The sequence below is a fragment of the Drosophila melanogaster genome, chromosome 2R (assembly GCF_000001215.4).
Source record: "Drosophila melanogaster chromosome 2R".
Taxonomy (NCBI): Eukaryota; Metazoa; Arthropoda; class Insecta; order Diptera; family Drosophilidae; genus Drosophila; species Drosophila melanogaster.
The window spans coordinates 1107085-1132755 of record NT_033778.4 but is presented as its reverse complement, the minus strand read 5'-3'; the positions used below and the strand labels follow the sequence as shown (position 1 = coordinate 1132755).

At 39.0% G+C, this 25671-nt stretch overlaps 1 protein-coding gene across 6 annotated transcripts in view; it reads right to left on the bottom strand.

Annotated features, from left to right (window-relative positions):
- Positions 1-6828: 6828 nt before the first annotated feature.
- Positions 6829-25671, bottom strand: part of rl (rolled) — a 54466-nt gene continuing 35623 nt past the window's right edge. For 3 of the 6 annotated variants that reach the window (NM_001015122.3, NM_001015123.3, NM_001110879.2), the window contains 3 exons: positions 19274-19558; positions 19031-19219; positions 11649-12131 (listed from right to left, as the gene is read on the bottom strand). In NM_001015122.3, coding sequence (NP_001015122.1) covers positions 12006-12131; positions 19031-19219; positions 19274-19558 — 600 coding nt within the window. In that variant the 3' untranslated portion in view covers positions 11649-12005. Of the gene's footprint in view, positions 12132-19030; positions 19220-19273; positions 19559-25671 lie in introns of all 6 variants that reach the window. The other 3 variants (NM_001110878.4, NM_001300706.2, NM_001015121.3) reach the window with 3 other exon arrangements.

Sequence of the window (25671 nt, the reverse complement as noted above, 5' to 3'; positions counted from 1 at the left end):
CGAACTGATTTTCTTATTTCGCTCGCTACGGATTGCAGCGGCTAGCTCAGAGCGTTTGTGCGTTCGTCCCACCAAATTAATGATTTGTGTGATTGCCCGACCAAGGAAAAGCAATGGGTTCTTATGACAGCCGTTTATTCTACTGTTTTATATATAATTCCTTCGGCGATCTCGCTGCTACTGCGGCGCTTTTCCTGCAACGCCTTGCCTCCGTGGTCCTGATTGCTCCTTGACCCGGACAACGAGTCGGCCCGACCGGGATTAGGATGTTATGGGGCAGGGTGTATCGTCCTGGGGCGAGGCAACGCTCGTCCTGGGACCACCTTTGCCAACCACTGACTCCACTGTCCCTCTCGAGCCCGCTATGTCGCTGTCGTATCCGCAGGGAGACTACCTGCCGGTCGGTATGGGTTTAGGATGCTATGGGGCAGGATGTATCGTCCACGGGCGAGGCAACGCTCGGCCTGGGACCACCTTTGCCGACCACTGACTCCACTGTCCCTCTCGAGCCACAAGGAATGCTGAGTCGACTTGCCGCTCATGTCTTGGCGGCGCGATGCATTGTCTCGTAGGGTAGACTAAGCAAGAATATTGTCTGTACTTTAGTTCTAAAAAACCTACTCAATAAACCACAGCTCAACTCCGGCGCATAGCCGTAAAATCACTTTGTTCTTATCTACATTGCATTGCTAAGCCACAAGGCTAGCAACATAACTAAGGGGGCGAAGTCAAGCCCTCCAACGTAATCTACCTAAATCCAGTGGTCATACATAATCTTGAGAAGGAAGACTCCTAGACTCGGAAGAAGAGATATTCATAACCCCCTGGACACAGGAGAGGAAACACATAACTTATACGCGTTCTTGTCTCTTGTTTTTACTCACAAGCAAGCAAATTCAATTTTTAGATTTCTTACGCTCTCAGCGTAAGTGAGCGGACAGAGGGCTATTTTGGCCGTCACCAAAAAAGTGGCAGCATAGTGCCAAACCAATGAATGGCCGTTACGCATCTGGTTATTTTAGTGTCTTTGGTGCTGGGGTATTTTAATTTTTATAAGGTGTTGTAACGAGATTTTTAAGGGATGTGTCGTAGGAGTGTAAGAGTTTGCTGGAATGTTTGTATGTCAGGAATTTTGACCTGTGTTAAAGTGAGTCTTGTATGTTTTTTATGCGATTTGTTAAGTGTTGTGGGCGGTACCTTAAATGGGCAGTCTATTTTAGAGATTAATATCGAATTATCGAGGTGTGGTATTTTTTGGAATAAAGCTGTTTTATAATGTGTTGGGCTGTCTCTTAGATTGCCCATGTGGGTTGCCCAGTTGTAAATATTGTTTATTGTTAGCCCTAGACTTTTTGTGCTATTGGTTGGAGGAATATTTATTGTGCCGGTTTCAATTTTTGGTTTGCATTTGTGCTTACGACAAATTATGAGGGTCTGGCATTTGTCTATTGAAAGGGAGGCGTCTGAGTAAGTGCACCATTGATGTACATATGTATATTGTCGAATAGCGGTAAATGGCTAGTTAAATGTTTTTTTTTTGTGCTGAATTATTAAATGGAAATTGTCAGCGTAAGCAACGAACTTAATTTGTTTTGGGAGAGAGAAAATAGAAGTAAGAGAATTGTAAGATTAGAATTGCAAAATTAGAAATAGAATCACTGAGATTGGTGAACCTTACGGGTTCCTGTTTTTGAGGGGTAATCAGTTGGATTGGATTGAATTAAATTGGTTGCGTTTTTAACTATAATCTTTCAGTTTTTCAAGAAATTTAAAACGTATAAAACTCTAAAAAAAATATCAACAATTTTTCTAAAGTGTGGCATTTTGTGCGGTTTGTGGGCGTGGCAACATGGGCCAACAATCCTGCGTTGCGTCTTTGTCTCTAGAATCTGTATTCTAAAGTGAGGCATTTTGTGCGGTTTGTGGGCCTGGCAACATGGGCCAACAATCCTGCGCTGTGTCTTTGTCTCTAGAATCTGTATGCTGAATCTCAACCTTCTAGCTTTTATAGTTCCTGAGACCTCTGCTTTTATACGGACAGACGTACATGGCCAGATCGAATCGGCGGTTCCTGATCCTGATCAAGAATATAAATATACTTTATATGGTGAAACGCTTCCTTCTGCCTGTTACATACTTTTCAACGAATCTAATATACCCTTACTCCACAAGTTACGGGTATAAAAATATTCCATCGAATTTACATACATATATACTTCAATGATTACCAAACCAATTCGCATTTAATTACCTTTATTATTTCAAAATTATTATAATTGTAAATGCACAAGTCTGCATATGTATACCTTATAATTTAATTTAGTTGCGTTACGATTTTATTAACCGAAAGTATATCAAATGATTTTGAATAAAAGTATAGCTAATTAGAAATGGGGAATATTACAATTTTTTAATATTTGCTTTTAAATTTCGTTAGGTGATAATATTAATTATAATTTTTATATTATTTCATTGTGCGCAACTATTAATTAATGTGAAGTCTTTGAATTTCGGAAACAAGTAAAAATGTACCCGGAAAATCTATCCTTCGGTGTATTAGTTTTTCTTATATGAGAACAGAGTTGTAAATTTTTCAAATTTAGAAAAGTCCCATGTACCCCACACTACATTACCCCACATTAAATAGCAAGACATTTTTAAATTTGGTACCGTTCGTGTTATGGCATATTTCGAAATATTCTTTAGCTTAATCACTTAAACATCCAAGGAAGGTTTACCCTGCTAGTCTTGATAAAATCACATTAAATTATGATATAACTGTATTATTTTATATTATCATGCCAGTTGGTCATACATAATTCTGTTAACAATTTGTTATCATCAATTGAATTTGGAAATAGTGACGCGATGTGAACATCTTAATTATATATCAAAGATGGTTATATTGATTATCAATATCATCAAAAAATGGGGGGTTTGGCTTGATATCGATTTTTTTGGATTTAGATCTAAAACAAATAAAACATAAACAAATTTACATAGTTTGATTGATTATTTTGGTAAACTTCTTTACTTTCTTTAATCGATCTTTAATATTCCGCGAATAATATCTCAATATAATACACGTTTCTTACATCAGGTAGCCTAATTATTAGGTACTTTTAAAATAAATAAAAAAATGTTTTGCATTTTACGAACATCACACATAGTTTAAGTTCCTATCTTTAGAAAATAATTAGGGCTATTTAGGATATATGTAAGAATCGGAGTTTGTCTCATTTCAGTATGTTTTTTGTGTTAAAGCCCTAATCTGAATCTAAATAAACATAGACAATTACGAAAAAAGTTATGCTAATGGAGAAGTGGAGCAATTGTTTTACTATATACTCAAATTCTTAAAGCTTACAGCGCATTCTTAAGGCGCATTGTCTGGTTGTCGTTCCTTAAATTTTAAGGTTTCTTCAAAAATCAACGACTTCAGGGCATCTCGAGAAATGTCATCATTTTCCATATTAATCCGAAATGGCACTTCAGCGACAGGCTGTAAGAAAAAATTTATAAAAACATTTAAACAGAGCACATCAATCAACTTTTTTAAGTATTGGTCAGAGGAGAAATCTGCTATACATAATTTACTTAGTAACTACTGACATTTTATTTTAATACAAATATAAATAGAGGAGAACGCTTTCGTGGAGTCTTTTGACTATAAGTTACCTGTTAACGACGATTAATACGTGTGCAAGGGAATGGAAGGTATGCAAGTAGGAGAAGAGTGTTTACAGTTTCACATTTACTAAGTGCCGTTTAAGATCTCAAGTTACTACATTTCAAAGATCGTACAAGTTTTGAACTATTAATTAATTAAATTCAGTAATTCACGGTAGGAAAATTAAAATCTAAAAACAACACCTAGCGTTCGTTGGTGGCCTTCACGATTTATAATCCCTAGTGGAATTATGCCTACGTACTAAAACAAAAAAAAAAAAACCTCCGCCTGCTCTTTAGTCCATGCTCGCTCACCGATGTGGAGCCAGGTCGCACTCCCTTCCTTAAGTGTAGGCCATGTGGGCTCCTCCTTCCATCCCTTTACAACAAGCCGGGTACGCTGAGGTTTACCCGCCACCACACAGGACACATGTTTGGATTTAGGCACCCACTCTGTTGGCCATCTTGTAACGAACTGATTTTCTTATTTCGCTCGCTACGGATTGCAGCGGCTAGCTCAGAGCGTTTGTGCGTTCGTCCCACCAAATTAATGATTTGTGTGATTGCCCGACCAAGGAAAAGCAATGGGTTCTTATGACAGCCGTTTATTCTACTGTTTTATATATAATTCCTTCGGCGATCTCGCTGCTACTGCGGCGCTTTTCCTGCAACGCCTTGCCTCCGTGGTCCTGATTGCTCCTTGACCCGGACAACGAGTCGGCCCGACCGGGATTAGGATGTCATGGGGCAGGGTGTATCGTCCTGGGGCGAGGCAACGCTCGTCCTGGGACCACCTTTGCCAACCACTGACTCCACTGTCCCTCTCGAACCCGCTATGTCGCTGTCGTATCCGCAGGGAGACTACCTGCCGGTCGGTATGGGTTTAGGATGCTATGGGGCAGGATGTATCGTCCACGGGCGAGGCAACGCTCGGCCTGGGACCACCTGTACCGTCCACTGACTCCACTGACCCTTACTAACACGCCACGTTCTTGCCTTCCCTTCTGAAGGACCCTCTGCCGGCCGGAACGGGTTTAGGATGTTATGGTGCAGGGTGTATCGTCCACGGGCGAGGCAACGCTCGGCCTGGGACCACCTTTGCCGACCACTGACTCCACTGTCCCTCTCGAGCTACAAGGAATGCTGAGTCGACTTGCCGCTCATGTCTTGGCGGCGCGATGCATTGTCTCGTAGGGTAGACTAAGCAAGAATATTGTCTGTACTTTAGTTCTAAAAAACCTACTCAATAAACCACAGCTCAACTCCGGCGCATAGCCGTAAAATCACTTTGTTCTTATCTACATTGCATTGCTAAGCCACAAGGCTAGCAACATAACTAAGGGGGCGAAGTCAAGCCCTCCAACGTAATCTACCTAAATCCAGTGGTCATACATAATCTTGAGAAGGAAGACTCCTAGACTCGGAAGAAGAGATATTCATAACCCCCTGGACACAGGAGAGGAAACACATAACTTATACGCGTTCTTGTCTCTTGTTTTTACTCACAAGCAAGCAAATTCAATTTTTAGATTTCTTACGCTCTCAGCGTAAGTGAGCGGACAGAGGGCTATTTTGGCCGTCACCAAAAAAGTGGCAGCATAGTGCCAAACCAATGAATGGCCGTTACGCATCTGGTTATTTTAGTGTCTTTGGTGCTGGGGTATTTTAATTTTTATAAGGTGTTGTAACGAGATTTTTAAGGGATGTGTCGTAGGAGTGTAAGAGTTTGCTGGAAAGTTTGTATGTCAGGAATTTTGACCTGTGTTAAAGTGAGTCTTGTATGTTTTTTATGCGATTTGTTAAGTGTTGTGGGCGGTACCTTAAATGGGCAGTCTATTTTAGAGATTAATATCGAATTATCGAGGTGTGGTATTTTTTGGAATAAAGCTGTTTTATAATGTGTTGGGCTGTCTCTTAGATTGCCCATGTGGGTTGCCCAGTTGTAAATATTGTTTATTGTTAGCCCTAGACTTTTTGTGCTATTGGTTGGAGGAATATTTATTGTGCCGGTTTCAATTTTTGGTTTGCATTTGTGCTTACGACAAATTATGAGGGTCTGGCATTTGTCTATTGAAAGGGAGGCGTCTGAGTAAGTGCACCATTGATGTACATATGTATATTGTCGAATAGCGGTAAATGGCTAGTTAAATGTTTTTTTTTTTGTGCTGAATTATTAAATGGAAATTGTCAGCGTAAGCAACGAACTTAATTTGTTTTGGGAGAGAGAAAATAGAAGTAAGAGAATTGTAAGATTAGAATTGCAAAATTAGAAATAGAATCACTGAGATTGGTGAACCTTACGGGTTCCTGTTTTTGAGGGGTAATCAGTTGGATTGGATTGAATTAAATTGGTTGCGTTTTTAACTATAATCTTTCAGTTTTTCAAGAAATTTAAAACGTATAAAACTCTAAAAAAAATATCAACAATTTTTCTAAAGTGTGGCATTTTGTGCGGTTTGTGGGCGTGGCAACATGGGCCAACAATCCTGCGTTGCGTCTTTGTCTCTAGAATCTGTATTCTAAAGTGAGGCATTTTGTGCGGTTTGTGGGCCTGGCAACATGGGCCAACAATCCTGCGCTGTGTCTTTGTCTCTAGAATCTGTATGCTGAATCTCAACCTTCTAGCTTTTATAGTTCCTGAGACCTCTGCTTTTATACGGACAGACGTACATGGCCAGATCGAATCGGCGGTTCCTGATCCTGATCAAGAATATAAATATACTTTATATGGTGAAACGCTTCCTTCTGCCTGTTACATACTTTTCAACGAATCTAATATACCCTTACTCCACAAGTTACGGGTATAAAAATATTCCATCGAATTTACATACATATATACTTCAATGATTACCAAACCAATTCGCATTTAATTACCTTTATTATTTCAAAATTATTATAATTGTAAATGCACAAGTCTGCATATGTATACCTTATAATTTAATTTAGTTGCGTTACGATTTTATTAACCGAAAGTATATCAAATGATTTTGAATAAAAGTATAGCTAATTAAAAATGGGGAATATTACAATTTTTTAATATTTGCTTTTAAATTTCGTTAGGTGATAATATTAATTATAATTTTTATATTATTTCATTGTGCGCAACTATTAATTAATGTGAAGTCTTTGAATTTCGGAAACAAGTAAAAATGTACCCGGAAAATCTATCCTTCGGTGTATTAGTTTTTCTTATATGAGAACAGAGTTGTAAATTTTTCAAATTTAGAAAAGTCCCATGTACCCCACACTACATTACCCCACATTAAATAGCAAGACATTTTTAAATTTGGTACCGTTCGTGTTATGGCATATTTCGAAATATTCTTTAGCTTAATCACTTAAACATCCAAGGAAGGTTTACCCTGCTAGTCTTGATAAATCACATTAAATTATGATATAACTGTATTATTTTATATTATCATGCCAGTTGGTCATACATAATTCTGTTAACAATTTGTTATCATCAATTGAATTTGGAAATAGTGACGCGATGTGAACATCTTAATTATATATCAAAGATGGTTATATTGATTATCAATATCATCAAAAAATGGGGGGTTTGGCTTGATATCGATTTTTTTGGATTTAGATCTAAAACAAATAAAACATAAACAAATTTACATAGTTTGATTGATTATTTTGGTAAACTTCTTTACTTTCTTTAATCGATCTTTAATATTCCGCGAATAATATCTCAATATAATACACGTTTCTTACATCAGGTAGCCTAATTATTAGGTACTTTTAAAATAAATAAAAAAATGTTTTGCATTTTACGAACATCACACATAGTTTAAGTTCCTATCTTTAGAAAATAATTAGGGCTATTTAGGATATATGTAAGAATCGGAGTTTGTCTCATTTCAGTATGTTTTTTGTGTTAAAGCCCTAATCTGAATCTAAATAAACATAGACAATTACGAAAAAAGTTATGCTAATGGAGAAGTGGAGCAATTGTTTTACTATATACTCAAATTCTTAAAGCTTACAGCGCATTCTTAAGGCGCATTGTCTGGTTGTCGTTCCTTAAATTTTAAGGTTTCTTCAAAAATCAACGACTTCAGGGCATCTCGAGAAATGTCATCATTTTCCATATTAATCCGAAATGGCACTTCAGCGACAGGCTGTAAGAAAAAATTTATAAAAACATTTAAACAGAGCACATCAATCAACTTTTTTAAGTATTGGTCAGAGGAGAAATCTGCTATACATAATTTACTTAGTAACTACTGACATTTTATTTTAATACAAATATAAATAGAGGAGAACGCTTTCGTGGAGTCTTTTGACTATAAGTTACCTGTTAACGACGATTAATACGTGTGCAAGGGAATGGAAGGTATGCAAGTAGGAGAAGAGTGTTTACAGTTTCACATTTACTAAGTGCCGTTTAAGATCTCAAGTTACTACATTTCAAAGATCGTACAAGTTTTGAACTATTAATTAATTAAATTCAGTAATTCACGGTAGGAAAATTAAAATCTAAAAACAACACCTAGCGTTCGTTGGTGGCCTTCACGATTTATAATCCCTAGTGGAATTATGCCTACGTACTAAAACAAAAAAAAAAACCTCCGCCTGCTCTTTAGTCCATGCTCGCTCACCGATGTGGAGCCAGGTCGCACTCCCTTCCTTAAGTGTAGGCCATGTGGGCTCCTCCTTCCATCCCTTTACAACAAGCCGGGTACGCTGAGGTTTACCCGCCACCACACAGGACACATGTTTGGATTTAGGCACCCACTCTGTTGGCCATCTTGTAACGAACTGATTTTCTTATTTCGCTCGCTACGGATTGCAGCGGCTAGCTCAGAGCGTTTGTGCGTTCGTCCCACCAAATTAATGATTTGTGTGATTGCCCGACCAAGGAAAAGCAATGGGTTCTTATGACAGCCGTTTATTCTACTGTTTTATATATAATTCCTTCGGCGATCTCGCTGCTACTGCGGCGCTTTTCCTGCAACGCCTTGCCTCCGTGGTCCTGATTGCTCCTTGACCCGGACAACGAGTCGGCCCGACCGGGATTAGGATGTCATGGGGCAGGGTGTATCGTCCTGGGGCGAGGCAACGCTCGTCCTGGGACCACCTTTGCCAACCACTGACTCCACTGTCCCTCTCGAACCCGCTATGTCGCTGTCGTATCCGCAGGGAGACTACCTGCCGGTCGGTATGGGTTTAGGATGCTATGGGGCAGGATGTATCGTCCACGGGCGAGGCAACGCTCGGCCTGGGACCACCTGTACCGTCCACTGACTCCACTGACCCTTACTAACACGCCACGTTCTTGCCTTCCCTTCTGAAGGACCCTCTGCCGGCCGGAACGGGTTTAGGATGTTATGGTGCAGGGTGTATCGTCCACGGGCGAGGCAACGCTCGGCCTGGGACCACCTTTGCCGACCACTGACTCCACTGTCCCTCTCGAGCCACAAGGAATGCTGAGTCGACTTGCCGCTCATGTCTTGGCGGCGCGATGCATTGTCTCGTAGGGTAGACTAAGCAAGAATATTGTCTGTACTTTAGTTCTAAAAAACCTACTCAATAAACCACAGCTCAACTCCGGCGCATAGCCGTAAAATCACTTTGTTCTTATCTACATTGCATTGCTAAGCCACAAGGCTAGCAACATAACTAAGGGGGCGAAGTCAAGCCCTCCAACGTAATCTACCTAAATCCAGTGGTCATACATAATCTTGAGAAGGAAGACTCCTAGACTCGGAAGAAGAGATATTCATAACCCCCTGGACACAGGAGAGGAAACACATAACTTATACGCGTTCTTGTCTCTTGTTTTTACTCACAAGCAAGCAAATTCAATTTTTAGATTTCTTACGCTCTCAGCGTAAGTGAGCGGACAGAGGGCTATTTTGGCCGTCACCAAAAAAGTGGCAGCATAGTGCCAAACCAATGAATGGCCGTTACGCATCTGGTTATTTTAGTGTCTTTGGTGCTGGGGTATTTTAATTTTTATAAGGTGTTGAAACGAGATTTTTAAGGGATGTGTCGTAGGAGTGTAAGAGTTTGCTGGAAAGTTTGTATGTCAGGAATTTTGACCTGTGTTAAAGTGAGTCTTGTATGTTTTTTATGCGATTTGTTAATTGTTGTTGTGGGCGGTACCTTAAATGGGCAGTCTATTTTAGAGATTAATATCGAATTATCGAGGTGTGGTATTTTTTGGAATAAAGCTGTTTTATAATGTGTTGGGCTGTCTCTTAGATTGCCCATGTGGGTTGCCCAGTTGTAAATATTGTTTATTGTTAGCCCTAGACTTTTTGTGCTATTGGTTGGAGGAATATTTATTGTGTCGGTTTCTATTTTTGGTTTGCATTTGTGCTTACGACAAATTATGAGGGTCTGGCATTTGTCTATTGAAAGGGAGGCGTCTGAGTAAGTGCACCATTGATGTACATATGTATATTGTCGAATAGCGGTAAATGGCTAGTTAAATGTTTTTTTTTTGTGCTGAATTATTAAATGGAAATTGTCAGCGTAAGCAACGAACTTAATTTGTTTTGGGAGAGAGAAAATAGAAGTAAGAGAATTGTAAGATTAGAATTGCAAAATTAGAAATAGAATCACTGAGATTGGTGAACCTTGGGATTGGGTTCCTGTTTTTGAGGGGTAATCAGTTGGATTGGATTGAATTAAATTGGTTGCGTTTTTAACTATAATCTTTCAGTTTTTCAAGAAATTTAAAACGTATAAAACTCTAAAAAAAATATCAACAATTTTTCTAAAGTGTGGCATTTTGTGCAGTTTGTGGGCGTGGCAACATGGGTCAACAATCCTGCGTTGCGTCTTTGTCTCTAGAATCTGTATTCTAAATTGAGGCATTTTGTGCGGTTTGTGGGCCTGGCAACATGGGCCAACAATCCTGCGCTGTGTCTTTGTCTCTAGAATCTGTATGCTGAATCTCAACCTTCTAGCTTTTATAGTTCCTGAGACCTCTGCTTTTATACGGACAGACGTACATGGCCAGTTCGAATCGGCGGTTCCTGATCCTGAACAAGAATATAAATATACTTTATATGGTGAAACGCTTCCTTCTGCCTGTTACATACTTTTCAACGAATCTAATATACCCTTACTCCACAAGTTACGGGTATAAAAATATTCCATTGAATTTACATACATATATACTTCAATGTTTACCAAACCAAATCGCATTTAATTACCTTTATTATTTCAAAATTATTATAATTGTAAATGCACAAGTCTGCATATGTATACCTTATAATTTAATTTAGTTGCGTAACGATTTTATTAACCGAAAGTATATCAAATGATTTTGAATAAAAGTATAGCTAATTAGAAATGGGGAATATTACAATTTTTTAATATTTGCTTTTAAATTTCGTTAGGTGATAATATTAATTATAATTTTTATATTATTTCATTGTGCGCAACTATTAATTAATGTGAAGTCTTTGAATTTCGGAAACAAGTAAAAATCTACCCGGAAAATCTATCCTTCGGTGTATTAGTTTTTCTTATATCAGAACAGAGTTGTAAATTTTTCAAATTTAGAAAAGTCCCATGTACCCCACACAAGAAAAAAAAATTAAACGTATTTTAAAAATTCGTTAGTTCTCAAATTTATGTCTTGCATTAAATAGCAAGACATTTTTAAATTTGGTACCGTTCGTGTTATGGCATATTTCGAAATATTCTTTAGCTTAATCACTTAAACATCCAAGGAAGGTTTACCCTGCTAGTCTTGATAAATCACATTAAATTATGATATAACTGTATTATTTTATATTATCATGCCAGTTGGTCATACATAATTCTGTTAACAATTTGTTATCATCAATTGAATTTGGAAATAGTGACGCGATGTGAACATCTTAATTATATATCAAAGATGGTTATATTGATTATGACTACACAAATCAAAAAATGGGGGGTTTGGCTTGATATAGATTTTTTTGGATTTAGATCTAAAACAAATAAAGAATAAACAAATTTACATAGTTTGATTGATTATTTTGGTAAACTTCTTTACTTTCTTTAATCGATCTTTAATATTCCGCGAATAATATCTCAATATAATACACGTTTCTTACATCAGGTAGCCTAATTATTAGGTACTTTTAAAATAAATAAAAAAATGTTTTGCATTTTACGAACATCACACATAGTTTAAGTTCCTATCTTTAGAAAATAATTAGGGCTATTTAGGATATATGTAAGAATCGGAGTTTGTCTCATTTCAGTATGTTTTTTGTGTTAAAGCCCTAATCTAAATAAACATAGAGAAATTACGAAAAAAGTTATGCTAATGGAGAAGTGGAGCAATTGTTTTACTATATACTCAAATTCTTAAAGCTTACAGCGCATTCTTAAGGCGCATTGTCTGGTTGTCGTTCCTTAAATTTTAAGGTTTCTTCAAAAATCAACGACTTCAGGGCATCTCGAGAAATGTCATCATTTTCCATATTAATCCGAAATGGCACTTCAGCGACAGGCTGTAAGAAAAAATTTATAAAAACATTTAAACAGAGCACATCAATCAACTTTTTTAAGTATTGGTCAGAGGAGAAATCTGCTATACATAATTTACTTAGTAACTACTGACATTTTATTTTAATACAAATATAAATAGAGGAGAACGCTTTCGTGGAGTCTTTTGACTATAAGTTACCTGTTAACGACGATTAATACGTGTGCAAGGGAATGGAAGGTATGCAAGTAGGAGAAGAGTGTTTACAGTTTCACATTTACTAAGTGCCGTTTAAGATCTCAAGTTACTACATTTCAAAGATCGTACAAGTTTTGAACTATTAATTAATTAAATTCAGTAATTCACGGTAGGAAAATTAAAATCTAAAAACAACACCTAGCGTTCGTAGGTGGCCTTCACGATTTATAATCCCTAGTGGAATTATGCCTACGTACTAAAACAAAAAAAAAAAAAAACCTCCGCCTGCTCTTTAGACCATGCTCGCTCACCGATGTGGAGCCAGGTCGCACTCCCTTAATTAAGTGTAGGCGATGTGGGCTCCTCCTTCCATCCCTTTACAACAAGCCGGGTACGCTGAGGTTCACCCGCCACCACACAGGACACGTGTTTGGATTTAGGCACCCACTCTGTTGGCCATCTTGTAACGAACTGATTTTCTTATTTCGCTCGCTACGGATTGCAGCGGCTAGCTCAGAGAGTTTGTGCGTTCATCCCACCAAATTAATAATTTGTGTGATTGCCCGACCAAGGAAAAGCAATGGGTTCTTATGACAGCCGTTTATTCTACTGTTTTATATATAATTCCTTCGGCGATCTCGCTGCTACTGCGGCGCTTTTCCTGCAACGCCTTGCCTCCGTGGTCCTGATTGCTCCTTGACCCGGACAACGAGTCGGCCCGACCGGGATTAGGATGTTATGGGGCAGGGTGTATCGTCCTGGGGCGAGGCAACGCTCGTCCTGGGACCACCTTTGCCAACCACTGACTCCACTGTCCCTCTCGAACCCGCTATGTCGCTGTAGTATCCGCAGGGAGACTACCTGCCGGTCGGTATGGGTTAAGGATGCTATGGGGCAGGATGTATCGTCCCGGGCGAGGCAACGCTCGGCCTGGGACCACCTGTACCGTCCACTGACTCCACTGACCCTTACTAACACGCCACGTTCTTGCCTTCCCTTCTGAAGGACCCTCTGCCGGCCGGAACGGGTTTAGGATGTTATGGTGCAGGGTGTATCGTCCACGGGCGAGGCAACGTTCGGCCTGGGACCACCTTTGCCGACCACTGACTCCACTGTCCCTCTCGAACCCGTTATGTCGCTGTCGTCTCCGCTGGAAGACTACCTGCCAGTCGGTATGGGTTTAGGATGTTATGGGGCAGGGTGTATCGTCCACGGGCGAGGCACGGTAGCCCGGTAGGCCGTGCGTCCTCTTTGCGTCCTCCACGGCCTACCGGGCTACCGTTAATTCACGGTCTCTCCGCTTTGCCCTGGCCGCCTTGCATCGTGGCTGTTGCTAGGCCACTCCCCTACACGAGATTTGTGGGGAGCTTCAAGACTTCTCACAATCTCATCTGATCGGACAAACATACCCCCAACGAGCCACTAGGGCTGAACAGGGTACCTGACAGCGTCTTTAGCTGCTCCAAATCCGCCGCAAACCGGGAGCAGTGCATTAGTACATGCTCTGCTTTTTCGTCACAATCGACGCAGAACAGGCATTGGGATACTCTTCGTGGCGGAACCGGAGTATATAGGCCCGAAAGCAGCCATTGTCCATGAGGATCTGAGTTCGGTGGTAGTTCATGCATTCCCAACTCAGGGATGAGCTGGTAAGACCACCTTCCCCGTCGCGACGTTTTCCATCTGTTCTGCCACTCACCCAGCAGCCACTCGTGGGCCTCTACTCTGGGAGCGCCACCCCGCTAGGCTGGCAGCCTTGGTCTCCAAATCGATTGGCGGCAAGCCTGCCAAAACTAGTGCCGCGTGTTCGGATATAGTCCCCTATATATAGGGGTATATGTACTAGCAGCATATTGTCCCCTTCCAATGACATATGGCTCACTTAGGAGCATGATATCTACATTGCGCTCCGCAGCAGTCTGGGCCATGAAACTCTGAGCTCTACTCAATGATAAACATTGAGTTGGATTACGTTAATATGGGCGTATATTATGGTGGCTCTTAGCTTTTTTTTCGGCTCGCTCTGTATGTCGTGCCCACGCTCACCGCATCGTAGACAGCTGTCAGCCCTATCAATCGACTTGCAGGTCGATGTCCGTAGCCCAGACACCTGTAGCTTCTCGTGGGCTGGGTGTCCTGAGTTATGCGACACCTTGACCATCCAACGGTTAAAGCGCCCTATTTTAGGACCGCTAATCTTTTGCGCTCATCACTAAACCTTTGGCACCTGCTCATAGTGAAAAGCCTTTTGGTAGGCTTTTGGACCTCTGCCTGGGTAGCACAGCTCGTCATGCGGTGCTTGCCAGCGGCCCCTTCGTGCAACTCTATCGCCCTGTTGTTAAGAGTGGAGGGTTCAGAAAATACGCCATTGGTCTCTCTTGTGACGTGCCGTTGAGTCTCAAAAGCTGGTAGCAGGAGGTTTATCTGCCTTTCATCCTATTGAGGGTGTACTTCAGAGAGCCGTGGTCAGATCCGAAGACCGATGAGGGGATCCAGCTGGGAACTTCACTCCCGCCTTTTGCGATGGCACGGTGATGTGTTTCATCATTTTCTAGCTTGTCGCGGTAGTAGAAGCTGGATCCAGGTTATCCACTTCAACAGCAGCACTGCAGTTTCCAGTTAACGGCGGCTGGGGGCCTGCTTGCTCACCCCTCGGGTTACCGACTACACTAGTGGGGGATCTCGAAAGCCTGGAGTTCCTCCTGAAAGGGTCGTTGCGATCCGGGGACTACTCTTTAGTTTAGTTAGTAGTTTTGAGAACAATACACTACCGTACAGTTTTGTTAAGTTAGAAATTACTACATTCATGCAAAAGACTAGTTCAGATATGAACGTCGAGATTTCATATCCCAGAAAATTTATGAAATTTCGCGTTCCCATCTAGGACTAGAACTAGGATCTAGGAGCATTAGCAGACAATGCTTTTTACAATTTTAAAATTTTGTTGTGATAAGTTGTAATTTGTAATTTTTATAATTTTTGGATGTTATTGATTGTTGGGTTAACAATGGCATTGTGTGCGCTAATTGAATTAACAGAAAGTGTTCTTTGTAACGAGATGATGTGTTTAATGTCTAACTGGTGATGATGGTAGCATGGGTTGGGTAGGGATCTTTCAAACTGGAAGGCGCATTAGTGAAGTTGGTGTGTCCAAGCATGAGCCGGTTTATAAGGATTTGACTTTTCCTATTGTGTAATGTGGTGTTGTAAGAGAAATTTGATGTGGTTAGAAAGGACACGCTTGTACCAAGGAGTAATGTTGATGTCTAGTTCTGTTTGTTTGGAGAAAACGTATTTTGTAATATTCTGTGAGATGTCGTTGGAGTTGTAATTTGGACAGTATACACGGGGGTACATGTGGACATCTTTAGCTGTTTTATCGACGTTTTCGTTTTCTGTAATTCCAATGTGACTTGGGATCCAGATGAGTTTTTTAGAGAAGTGTTTCAAAAACAGGTTTCTAATGATTGTCGGGTATGAGTTGTTATTGGTATTGATGAAGGATTTTAGGGCAGAGGAATAGAAGGGAATCGGTTCAGATTTTTTAGAAATTGAAAAAGTTGTTTAAAAGTTATGGCGTGTGTGCTGGATTTCTTGTATTTTCAGAGTGATGCGTTATTCGGTCTATAGGGATTGTTGTTTAAATTTTTTATTGGGTGTTTTAACAAGTTTTCTGAGGGGTTTGTCGTAAGAGTGTACGATTTTTGTGGAAAGATTGCCTGTTAGAAGTTCCCTCCTTCGATTATTAGGTTGTTGGTTGGAGTTGCATAGAGATTTGGAGATTAAGATAGAATTTGTTATTTGTATATGGGAAGTGTTGGTGTTGTATTTTTTTCTGTTTTATGATGAGGTTTACAGAGGCTGTCTCTTAGATTGCCTATGTGAGTTGCCCAGTTAAATCTATTGTTCAGGGCTCCACCTAGGATTTTTTTGCTATTGGTTGCTGAATTTATATAGTGCCGGTTTAAATTTTTGGTTTGCATTTGTGTTTACGACATATATTAAGGACTTGACATTGGTCTATTGAAATGGACCCACCTGAGTAAGTTCACCATTGATTTATACTGTGGGGCGGGTGAATGATATTAGTTGTAAACTTTAAGTAAGCTTTGAGTAAATAAATAAAAAAAATATCAAATACTAAAAACACATTAAATGTTGTTTTGATTTATTTACACAACCGCACGCACTTGTCGTCGGCAGGTGAATGGATGATCTGCACTATATCAAAAAGTTGTTAAGAGAACAATGAGAGAGATCTTTCTATCTTTTAGATCTTCCCACTTCCATCTTTCTATTGTGTCGAACCATTTAATTTTAATTTAACTCCATTTGTCAATGACTTTAGCCGCAACGTCTCTCTTACACCTTCAAATATGACCATTAATTCTGCTTCAGTAGTAATGCAGAAACAGATTTTTGTTTCATATTACTCCAGAATATTGAATAATTTTCGAACATTTCTGTAAAACTTCTTCTGTCAATCTAATTTCCAGCTCAATCCGAATCAGCATACCCCATAGGAATATTAATTACAGTGGTATTCCATTTAAGACATAATTTATTCTTAGTATATCGGCTTAAGATACTTTATTGGCGTACTATCCTGTTCACAGCATTATGTATTAAAAAACCAATGAAAGTCCTACATCGTACTTCACAGTATTCTTCAGCTTAAAATGCCCCTTAATTTAATTTGCTTGGTAGAGGTGCAATAAATACATTGAAATTTTTCATATTCAATTGTTTTTAAGCTTTTTAATATATTCTAAATGGCTGAAACAAATTTGATAATCCTCAATTTTTATACATTAAAATTATAGTTTTTCATATAAAAAGCTTATTATCAAAAGGATATTCAGGTTGAGTAAGAGGTGCTACTCTGGACAGAAACACACTTTCAGTACTTGTTACAAGACATATATCCAATAATCGACCAATAGAGATTCGAAAAAATTAGCTTGCGACAACGATAAGTCGAGAGAGCCGTCAATAAAGTCACGTTGTGCTATATGGAAAGGTACATTAAAATAACCTTGAACCACCAATTGGTCCCTATTCAGTCTACTTGAGACGGATTGGATAACGGACAAATGATTTAGATATTCTAGGAATTCACAAGACGGCGGAGTGTAAAGGCACGTAATATAAACAGATCTATCGGAAAATGACAGCTTTACGTATATGAATTCTAGGTTACGGGACTTGACAAAAAGTAACTCGTCTGACGTGAAGGTAGACCTCACCGCAATTAAGACTCCAACTCCCCGTAAAGGTACGATCATACATGTACATTTTTTACATAGCAGGTCTTCCCTTCAGAGTTAAGTATCTCCGGCTTTATCCAAGTCTCTGTAGCACAATGTTATGGCATGCAGAGGAATGTCTATCACAATACCATTTAGTTAGCTTGCTACGGAAGCCCCTAGCATTTTGATAGGAAAAATAAGGGAAGTTTAGTTCCCACGGACCTTTTTTTCTTATTTTTAATCTTAGCTTCGTACTCTCTCTCCGAAAATATGATCGGAAAAACTCTCTAGCCTCTAGCTTAAGAAAAGTAAAATGTTTCCCCTTTTATGCGGAAGTTTGTTGCATTTTGTTTACCTCAGAACCTCAGAACCTCAACCTCAGAAATTGAGTTGCCCCCTGAAATTAAATCAACTTCGTTTTATTGTTTGTCTTGCCAATTTTTATCTATATACCAAAAATATTGTGGCCACTCTCCTCTTTTTACCTACAAAACGTACAAAACAGTCACGCCCACACTTATAATGATGTTTGATGTTTGATCATGGGAAAGCCAAAAACGAAAATGTATTTCTTTAGTTTAACCACCGCGAGGGGTTTTCGTTTGTGGAATCCTGTTGATCACTTGCCAGTGGCTGTGAGCGTTCCCCATTGGCAGCCTACCACCAGCGAATCTAGCGCGAAAAGAAAATTTTACTATCTCTGACTACGCCAGAAACTTTAGTTTGGTGTAAAGACGATTTCATCTCGTTCGCAACCCCTAGGCAAGCAACCCAAGAGTACTTAAGATTGAGCTAAAACCAGCTTAAAGCCCCAACCAAAATTTACGAAGAAAACCAGATATACATTAGTATAGCCATGAATCCCTTATGTTATAAACGTGATAAACATATTAATATAAAATATCGTTTAACCAAGGAGGTTTGTAAGAGATTGATAATACATAGGAACACAAGAGTTAAAAATGTTTTAATTGCCGTATAAAAAATATTTATGGAATCCGCCATTATGTTGCAGGAGTAAAGATCGGACCATTTAAAGCCATCTATAAGGTTATTTAGCCTCAGAAACTGGCCTTGCGAAAACAATGAATTCGCTTGGCTGACTTCTCTGATTTCTCTTTTATTACGGTACCTACATAAGTCGATTGTTACCTTAAAATTATTATGATATGGATAATTAACTTGCCACAACGACAAGTCGAGCAAGAATTTTTAAAACAACCACTGGATTTGGCAAAAGCAAAATTAAATTCGATAAATTTGAAGTCACAAGACAAATGGATATACGTCCATTTCCCACTCTGCAGCTTTACCATGTTTCAGAGCTTGAACAAGTAAGCCCTGGCAACCACATATTCAGTATAAATTTCAAAGAAAATAGAATTGACAAAATATAAGTTACTTGAACAACAACAACAACAAAGGAAATTATTGTAAATTTTATAAAACTGTCTTCTTTGTTGGTTATATGTAGTACCTCATCTCCAGGATCATAATATTGCTCTAAATAGGGATGTGCAAGAGCTTCCTCGACAGGAATCCGTTTATGCGGGTTAAATGTTAACATTTTTCCAAGGAGATCTAAAGCCAACGCATCAGCATTTGGAAATAGTTTCGCCCAGGGTACATTTGGCTTAAATGGTAAAGATTCCAAATAGTTCCGTGCCTAAAGTCCGAAAAATTGTTAGCAATTTTAAACTAAAAATATAGTTTTACTTGCCTTTTCATTAATAATACACTCTAAATCGTCCCGGGACGGTGAACCCAATACTCCAAGAATATGATTAAGTTGATCCAGGTAATGTTTTCCAGGAAATATTGGCCGATTACTTAACATTTCAGCCAAAATGCAGCCAACGGACCATATGTCTATAGATTTGGTGTATCCTTTTGAGTTAAGCATTATTTCAGGTGCTCTATACCATCGGGTAGCAACGTATTCTGTGAGAAAGCCAGTATGATCGTGCTCGGGATCTGCAATACGAGCCAATCCAAAGTCGCAAATCTATAAAATAAATTAAACCAATATAATTACGTTTTCATTTTGCATTCCAACCCATTCATTAGTCTTTCATTATAGGACCAATGAAAATAAAATTTTTAATGTAAAGTATGTCAGAAAAATATGTAAAAGGTAAGCGTTTTCACTTCATCAGGATCACTAGACTAGTCGATCTTATAGTCCATATGAACGTCAAGAATTTTAGAATCATTCTTATAAGATTATTTTAAAAGATTTTACTCCCGCTCTTGTCCTATTGCTTGACATTAACCTGTTTCGCCTATATTGAATATTATTATTTGATTTGCCAATTCCAATGGATAATCCAAAAAAAATTTGTCAGGGAACAAAAAAAATTGTACAACAACACGTTCAATTTGTAGAGCCTAGTGCGATAACGAAGGCTGGTTTAGTCAGCATTCAAACACGTGTCTGAACTATAAAATGTTGTATTATGTATATGTTAAATAGTAAGCAATAATCTTCAAAACCTTCGAAACATTCCGTTCTCTACTAGAATATTTTCCACTGCCCGATACTTGGATAATTAAAATTCTCACCTATTTATATGCATTTATATGTATTTAAAAAAAAGGGTATACTATAATCGTTGAAAAGTATGTAATGTAGGTATGTATGTTGACCGATGTTGCCACGCCCAATCTAACGCCCACAAACCGCACAATACTGCCGCGCCCACACTTCCAAAATGTTTTGATTTTTTTTAATTTTTGTAAGTCTTTTAAATTTCTATCTATCTGCCAACAAACTTTTTGGCTATTTTTTCATATTTCTCCTAGTTTTGTAAATTTCTATCGATTCGCAAAAAAACTTTTTGCCACCCCCACTCCTACGCCTACAAACACATTTTTTTCATTTAATTTCCCAATATACCAGAAAAATGATGAAATTTTGCGTTCGAATTCCCAATAGCAGATATCATGTTTGCCTGGAAGTAGGGGGGGAAGAAGGCTTCACCCCTTCGAAAAAGGCTTTGGTTTCGCTTGTTACACTATTTTTCCATTGGCCTTCAAGCCATCTGTGTAAAGGAATTTGTGGTTGAGAATAGAATTTTTAGTAATTGAAAGAGTACTTTGAAAGTTACCTGAATGGCAGGAAGCAACAGGTCCTCTCTAAAAATGCTCTTGTATACTCCAAGTCACATACGGGGTCCCACAAGGGAGCCATCTTCGTCCGCTCCTTTTTAACTTATTTAAGAACGACCTACCCCCTTAGTAATTAAACAGTCGAGTGTACTTATGTACGCCTACGATGTTAAATTATGCTTCCAGTTTAAGGATCCGATCTACAATAGATAGCTTTCAAAAATGGTGCCGAGATAACGTACTAAACTTAAATGGCTCTAAGTGTAAAGTTATGATCTTCAGTTGTGTGCGAACCAAATACACACGACTTACACTTTAAGTGGGTGCTTTTTACCCATTACCTGTCATCATGATTCTCTGCCGCTCTAAGAGCAATCAATTCTAACTTTTTTTTTAAATTAGATTTTACTACATTTATTATTATTATTTTATATTATATTTAATTCCTCGTATCTCTTTCCTATGTCGCGACTATCTTGTCCTGAATCGAGCCGTACAATACACGGTAGCGCCCCTCTGCCGTTTGCTCTTGAGGTGTAGCCGTGGGACTCAAGCGGTATAAAATATATATATAGTGACGTATTTTCTCCACCCAAACCGGCTAATTTCATTAATTGCATGAACAATAAAGCACCTAATAGGTTACCATACTGTATGCTATCTGCTCAGTATGTGTTTTGATAAACAAATTCGTTGGTAACAATAAATAAATTCTTGGCAACGGCACTTAGCCATTCATGTAAACAAATCCCAAAGCCTAACCTAAGCAGTTTTGCCTGCTTTCTCGGAGGCTTCTCCTCAAATTAAGAAACCAAGAGCAATGCCCTTCCTAAGCATCCAATAGCAATGATCTCCCAAAATACAGAGGCTTCTCCTCAATTTCACTTACATTTAATTTTCAATCTTAAGCTGAGCATCAAACAATAAAGGACCAAAATCGGTCTCGCTACTTTAATCGTCTTTTAATTTGGAAAAAACCGTGATTTCAGCGTTGGACTAAGTTTGTATACGAAACGTTTCATTTAATAGAATCAAGGCAATTTTTTGTAGCCTTTAATTTGTTACTGGCGCATTCGGTCAAGATAGCGTTGAAATATATTTAATCACTATCTAAAAACACCACGCTTTTAGACACCCACGCGACGGTTCAGTCTTAATTAGAACCTCGACAGTAACGCGAAACCATGTAACGTTCAATATAGTGTTAAGTTTTGATTGAAACCTCGACAATAGCGCGAAACCGTGTAACGCAATGTCAACAACAAACCTGAATTTAATATTAGGAAGACGCTATAGAATTTGTGAGATGCTGTAAATCCAATTGGTTTCCTCAAAACCCCACGAAAAAAGCAATAGTGCAACCAATGTGAAAATCAAAATCTACCTTAAGAGCAAAAACTACAAAAAAGAATAATAAATAAATAAGTCAAAAGACAAAAAAATAAAATAAGATACATACAAATTAAGATCCGTAAAACAACAAACAAAAATAAAAAGAAATTAAATAAATAAAATAAAACAAAAAATAACTCTATTAAATTAACTTAAAGACAACAACAAGAATAACAAAAAAATCACAGAACCCATAGTCGTGCCACCCCTATCAGGCAGCAACATGACCCAGGATACCTAACAGATTGGCAATGGAGAAGTTCAACGGTGATCCGGGCACCCTATACACCTCTGTAAGCCGAATTGACTACATACTGGCCCTTTATGTTACCGGAGACGAACGCCTACAGCAAATCCTATTTGGGCATGTCGAGCGCAGCATCAGCGAAGACGTCATGCGTAGCATTGGAGCCAGCGACATCAACACCAGGCCTCAGCTAAGACGAAAACAGGTATCCAACTGTAAACCCCAGACCCCTAGCCACATTCCTCTGGAGGTGTTTCGGAGGACCCCATTCATAGGCGGTGTACGAGCATTCGTGGAGGAAGAAGAAAACGGCAGACATACTCTTACCAGTAAGCTTGAATTAAATCCGCATATGTTGCTAAGATCGGCAGCTAAAAAAGATTCAGAGCAATCCGATCAATCCGCTGTGGAGGGACCCCACCCTGCGATTGCTAAAAATTCCGAATTGTCTGCACTGGTTTTTCAACCAGTGATTCCACCCGTCTCCATTTGTTTACCACCACAAGGGAACATTGAGTCCGGACTACCGGCACAAGTTGGAACATCAGAAATACAATCTGCAGGGCCAAAACCCCTCGCGGTGGTTCCACTAAAAAAAAACAAATTTTTGTTTCTCGGCTTTCCCCTGATCAAACATCGTCTGATGTATTGTCTTATATACAAGACAAAACAAAAGCCGATAATATAAAAGTGAATAAATTTATCTTCTCTTACGCTAGGGACTATCATCTTTCAAGATAACTATCCCAAACGAGCTTTTTTCGACCATATGTTCGGGTGATTTTTGGCCGGATAGTATGGTGGTAAAAGAGTTCGAAGTTAAGATCAAAAATAGGAAAAAGAGCCCGTGGGAATTAAACTTCCCCTAACAACGAATCTTACTATCTCCTATCAAAATGTTAGAGGCTTGCGTAGTAAATTAAGCAAATTGTATTGTGATAGTCTTTCATTTGCATCCCATATAATAGTGCTCACAGAGACTTGGTTAAAGCCGGAGATACTTAACTCCGAAGTCTTCCCAGGTATGTACACTATATATAGGTTTGACCTTCCCTCCAGACGGGGAGGTGGAGTCTTAATTGCGGTTAGATCTACCCTCGCGTCGGAGGAGTTACTTTTGGAAGAATCCCGTAACTCGGAATTCTTATGCGTAAAGCTGTCTTTTTCCGACAGATCAGTGTATATTACGTGCTCGTATATTCCACCATCTTCTGAATTCCCAGAATATCAGAATCATCTGAGCGCTGTCCAGTCCATCTTGAATAAACTGTCTGACAGGGACCAATTGGTAGTTCTAGGTGGTTTTAATATACCTGGCACAATGTGGTCCCCAGAAAAACAATCGAATATCCTTCTCCCTTTAGCACAACATGACTTTATTGACGGCTTGCTCGGCTTATTGTTGTCGCAAGTTAATTATATTCAAAACTCTCTTGGTCGACTGTTGGATCTATGTTTTGTAACAAGTCCTGAAAGTGTTTCTGTCCAGGGTAGCATCTCTTACATAACCTGAAGATCCATATCATCCTACTTTCGAGGTGGCAATCGACATAGGTACGGTATTAAGAGTAAATTCAGAGAAGTCAACAAAGCGAATTCCCTGTTTTCGGAAGACAAATTTTCGGAGGCTAAACAATTTTATAGCTGGCTTTAATTGGTCCGATCTTTACTCCTGCAACATAATGGCGGATGCGATTAATATGTTTTATACCGCAATTAAATCATTTTTTGACTCTTGTGCTCCGATGTACTATCCGTCAATCTCTAAATCTCCTTGGTTTAGTAAAGAGTTGACACACCTAAGAAATGTAAAGTCCCGACTCTATATAAAATTTAAAAATACCGGTTCTCAGTCCATCCTTTGTAAATATTTAAGCGCTCGGTTAAACTTTACCGTGCTTAATGCTCAGTGCTACAAAAATTATTTAAACCGTTGTAAGTTCCAGTTTGTACAAAATCCGAAACAGTTTTATAATTTCGTTAGCACTAAGCGAAAAACAAGTTCTTACCCTTCCTCGCTATTTTTTGAAAAGTCTACGGTAACATCGAATCAGGCAAGGCCGATCTATTCGCCAAGTTTTTTCAAACAACATATTCAAACACATATTCCGAACAGCCATACGGTATCTAAGTCGAATCTAATATTTTGCCCCACTATAAAAGAAAGCTTACTGCTTAACGATCTTCATCGTGTTAAATCGTTTTATTTGCCAGGTCCCGATGGAATCTCTGGCTGCGTGCTCAGATTCTGTGCGGAAGCCTTTTGCAAGACTCTACTGAAACTGTTTACCTTATCTCTGGAATCTTCACAGTTCCCTCATATATGGAAGGAGTCCTTTGTGATTCCTCTTCATAAAAAAGGTAAACTGGAAGCAAGCAATTACAGAGGAATCTCTAAATTGTCGGCTATCCCAAAACTTTTTGAAAATGTTATCACTCCTCATTTGCAGCACCTCTGTAGATCAATCATATCACCGTGTCAACACGGTTTTATGAAACGCACATCAACAACCACTAACCTCTTAGAGCGAACTTTTTTTGTAATACAGGGTTTCAAAAAAATTCTTCAAACAGATGTCATCCACACTGATTTTAGTAAAGCATTTGACTCTGTTAATCATTACCTTCTAATCAGAAAACTTGATCTTTTTCGTTTCCCTGTTGATCTTCTAAATTGGATTTCAAGCTATCTGAATGGCAGGACAAAACAAGTCCTCTTTAAAAATTCTTTACCTTGTATTCTCCGAGTCACATGCGGTGTCCCAAAAGGGAGCCATCTTGGTCCGCTTCTTTTTACCTTATTCATTAACGACCTCCCTTAATTATAAAACATTCGCGTGTACTTATGTACGCAGACGATGTTAAATTATGCCTCCAGTACAAGGACACTTCGTGCCATTTGGACTTACAATCCGATCTAGACTGATTTCAAATATGGTGCCGTGATAACGTATTAGACTTAAATGGCTCCAAGTGTAAAGTTATGACCTTTTGTCGTGCCAACCCAAGGCCAGGGGTGTGCTTGGTTTTATAAAAAGGTGGTCTAAGGAATTTGATGATCCTTACTTGACTAAAACCTTATTTATTTCGTTAGTCCGTCCGATTCTCGAGTACGGATCACCTGCTTGGAGTCCACAATACGCAGACCACTCGGGCCGCATTGAATCGGCTTGGAACGGTCTTTATTTGTAAGTTTATTTGTGGTGATGTTGACAGTCCCAACTTGTCGGGCTTAACTTCTCGGTTCCAAGTGGATTCACTAGAAACTATATACCCCTTATCTTAAATTGTAGATCATTGTAGATCTAACTATGAATTGCATGACCCAGAGTTTTATCAGACACTAGAATAACAAGATGCGTAACGCCCAT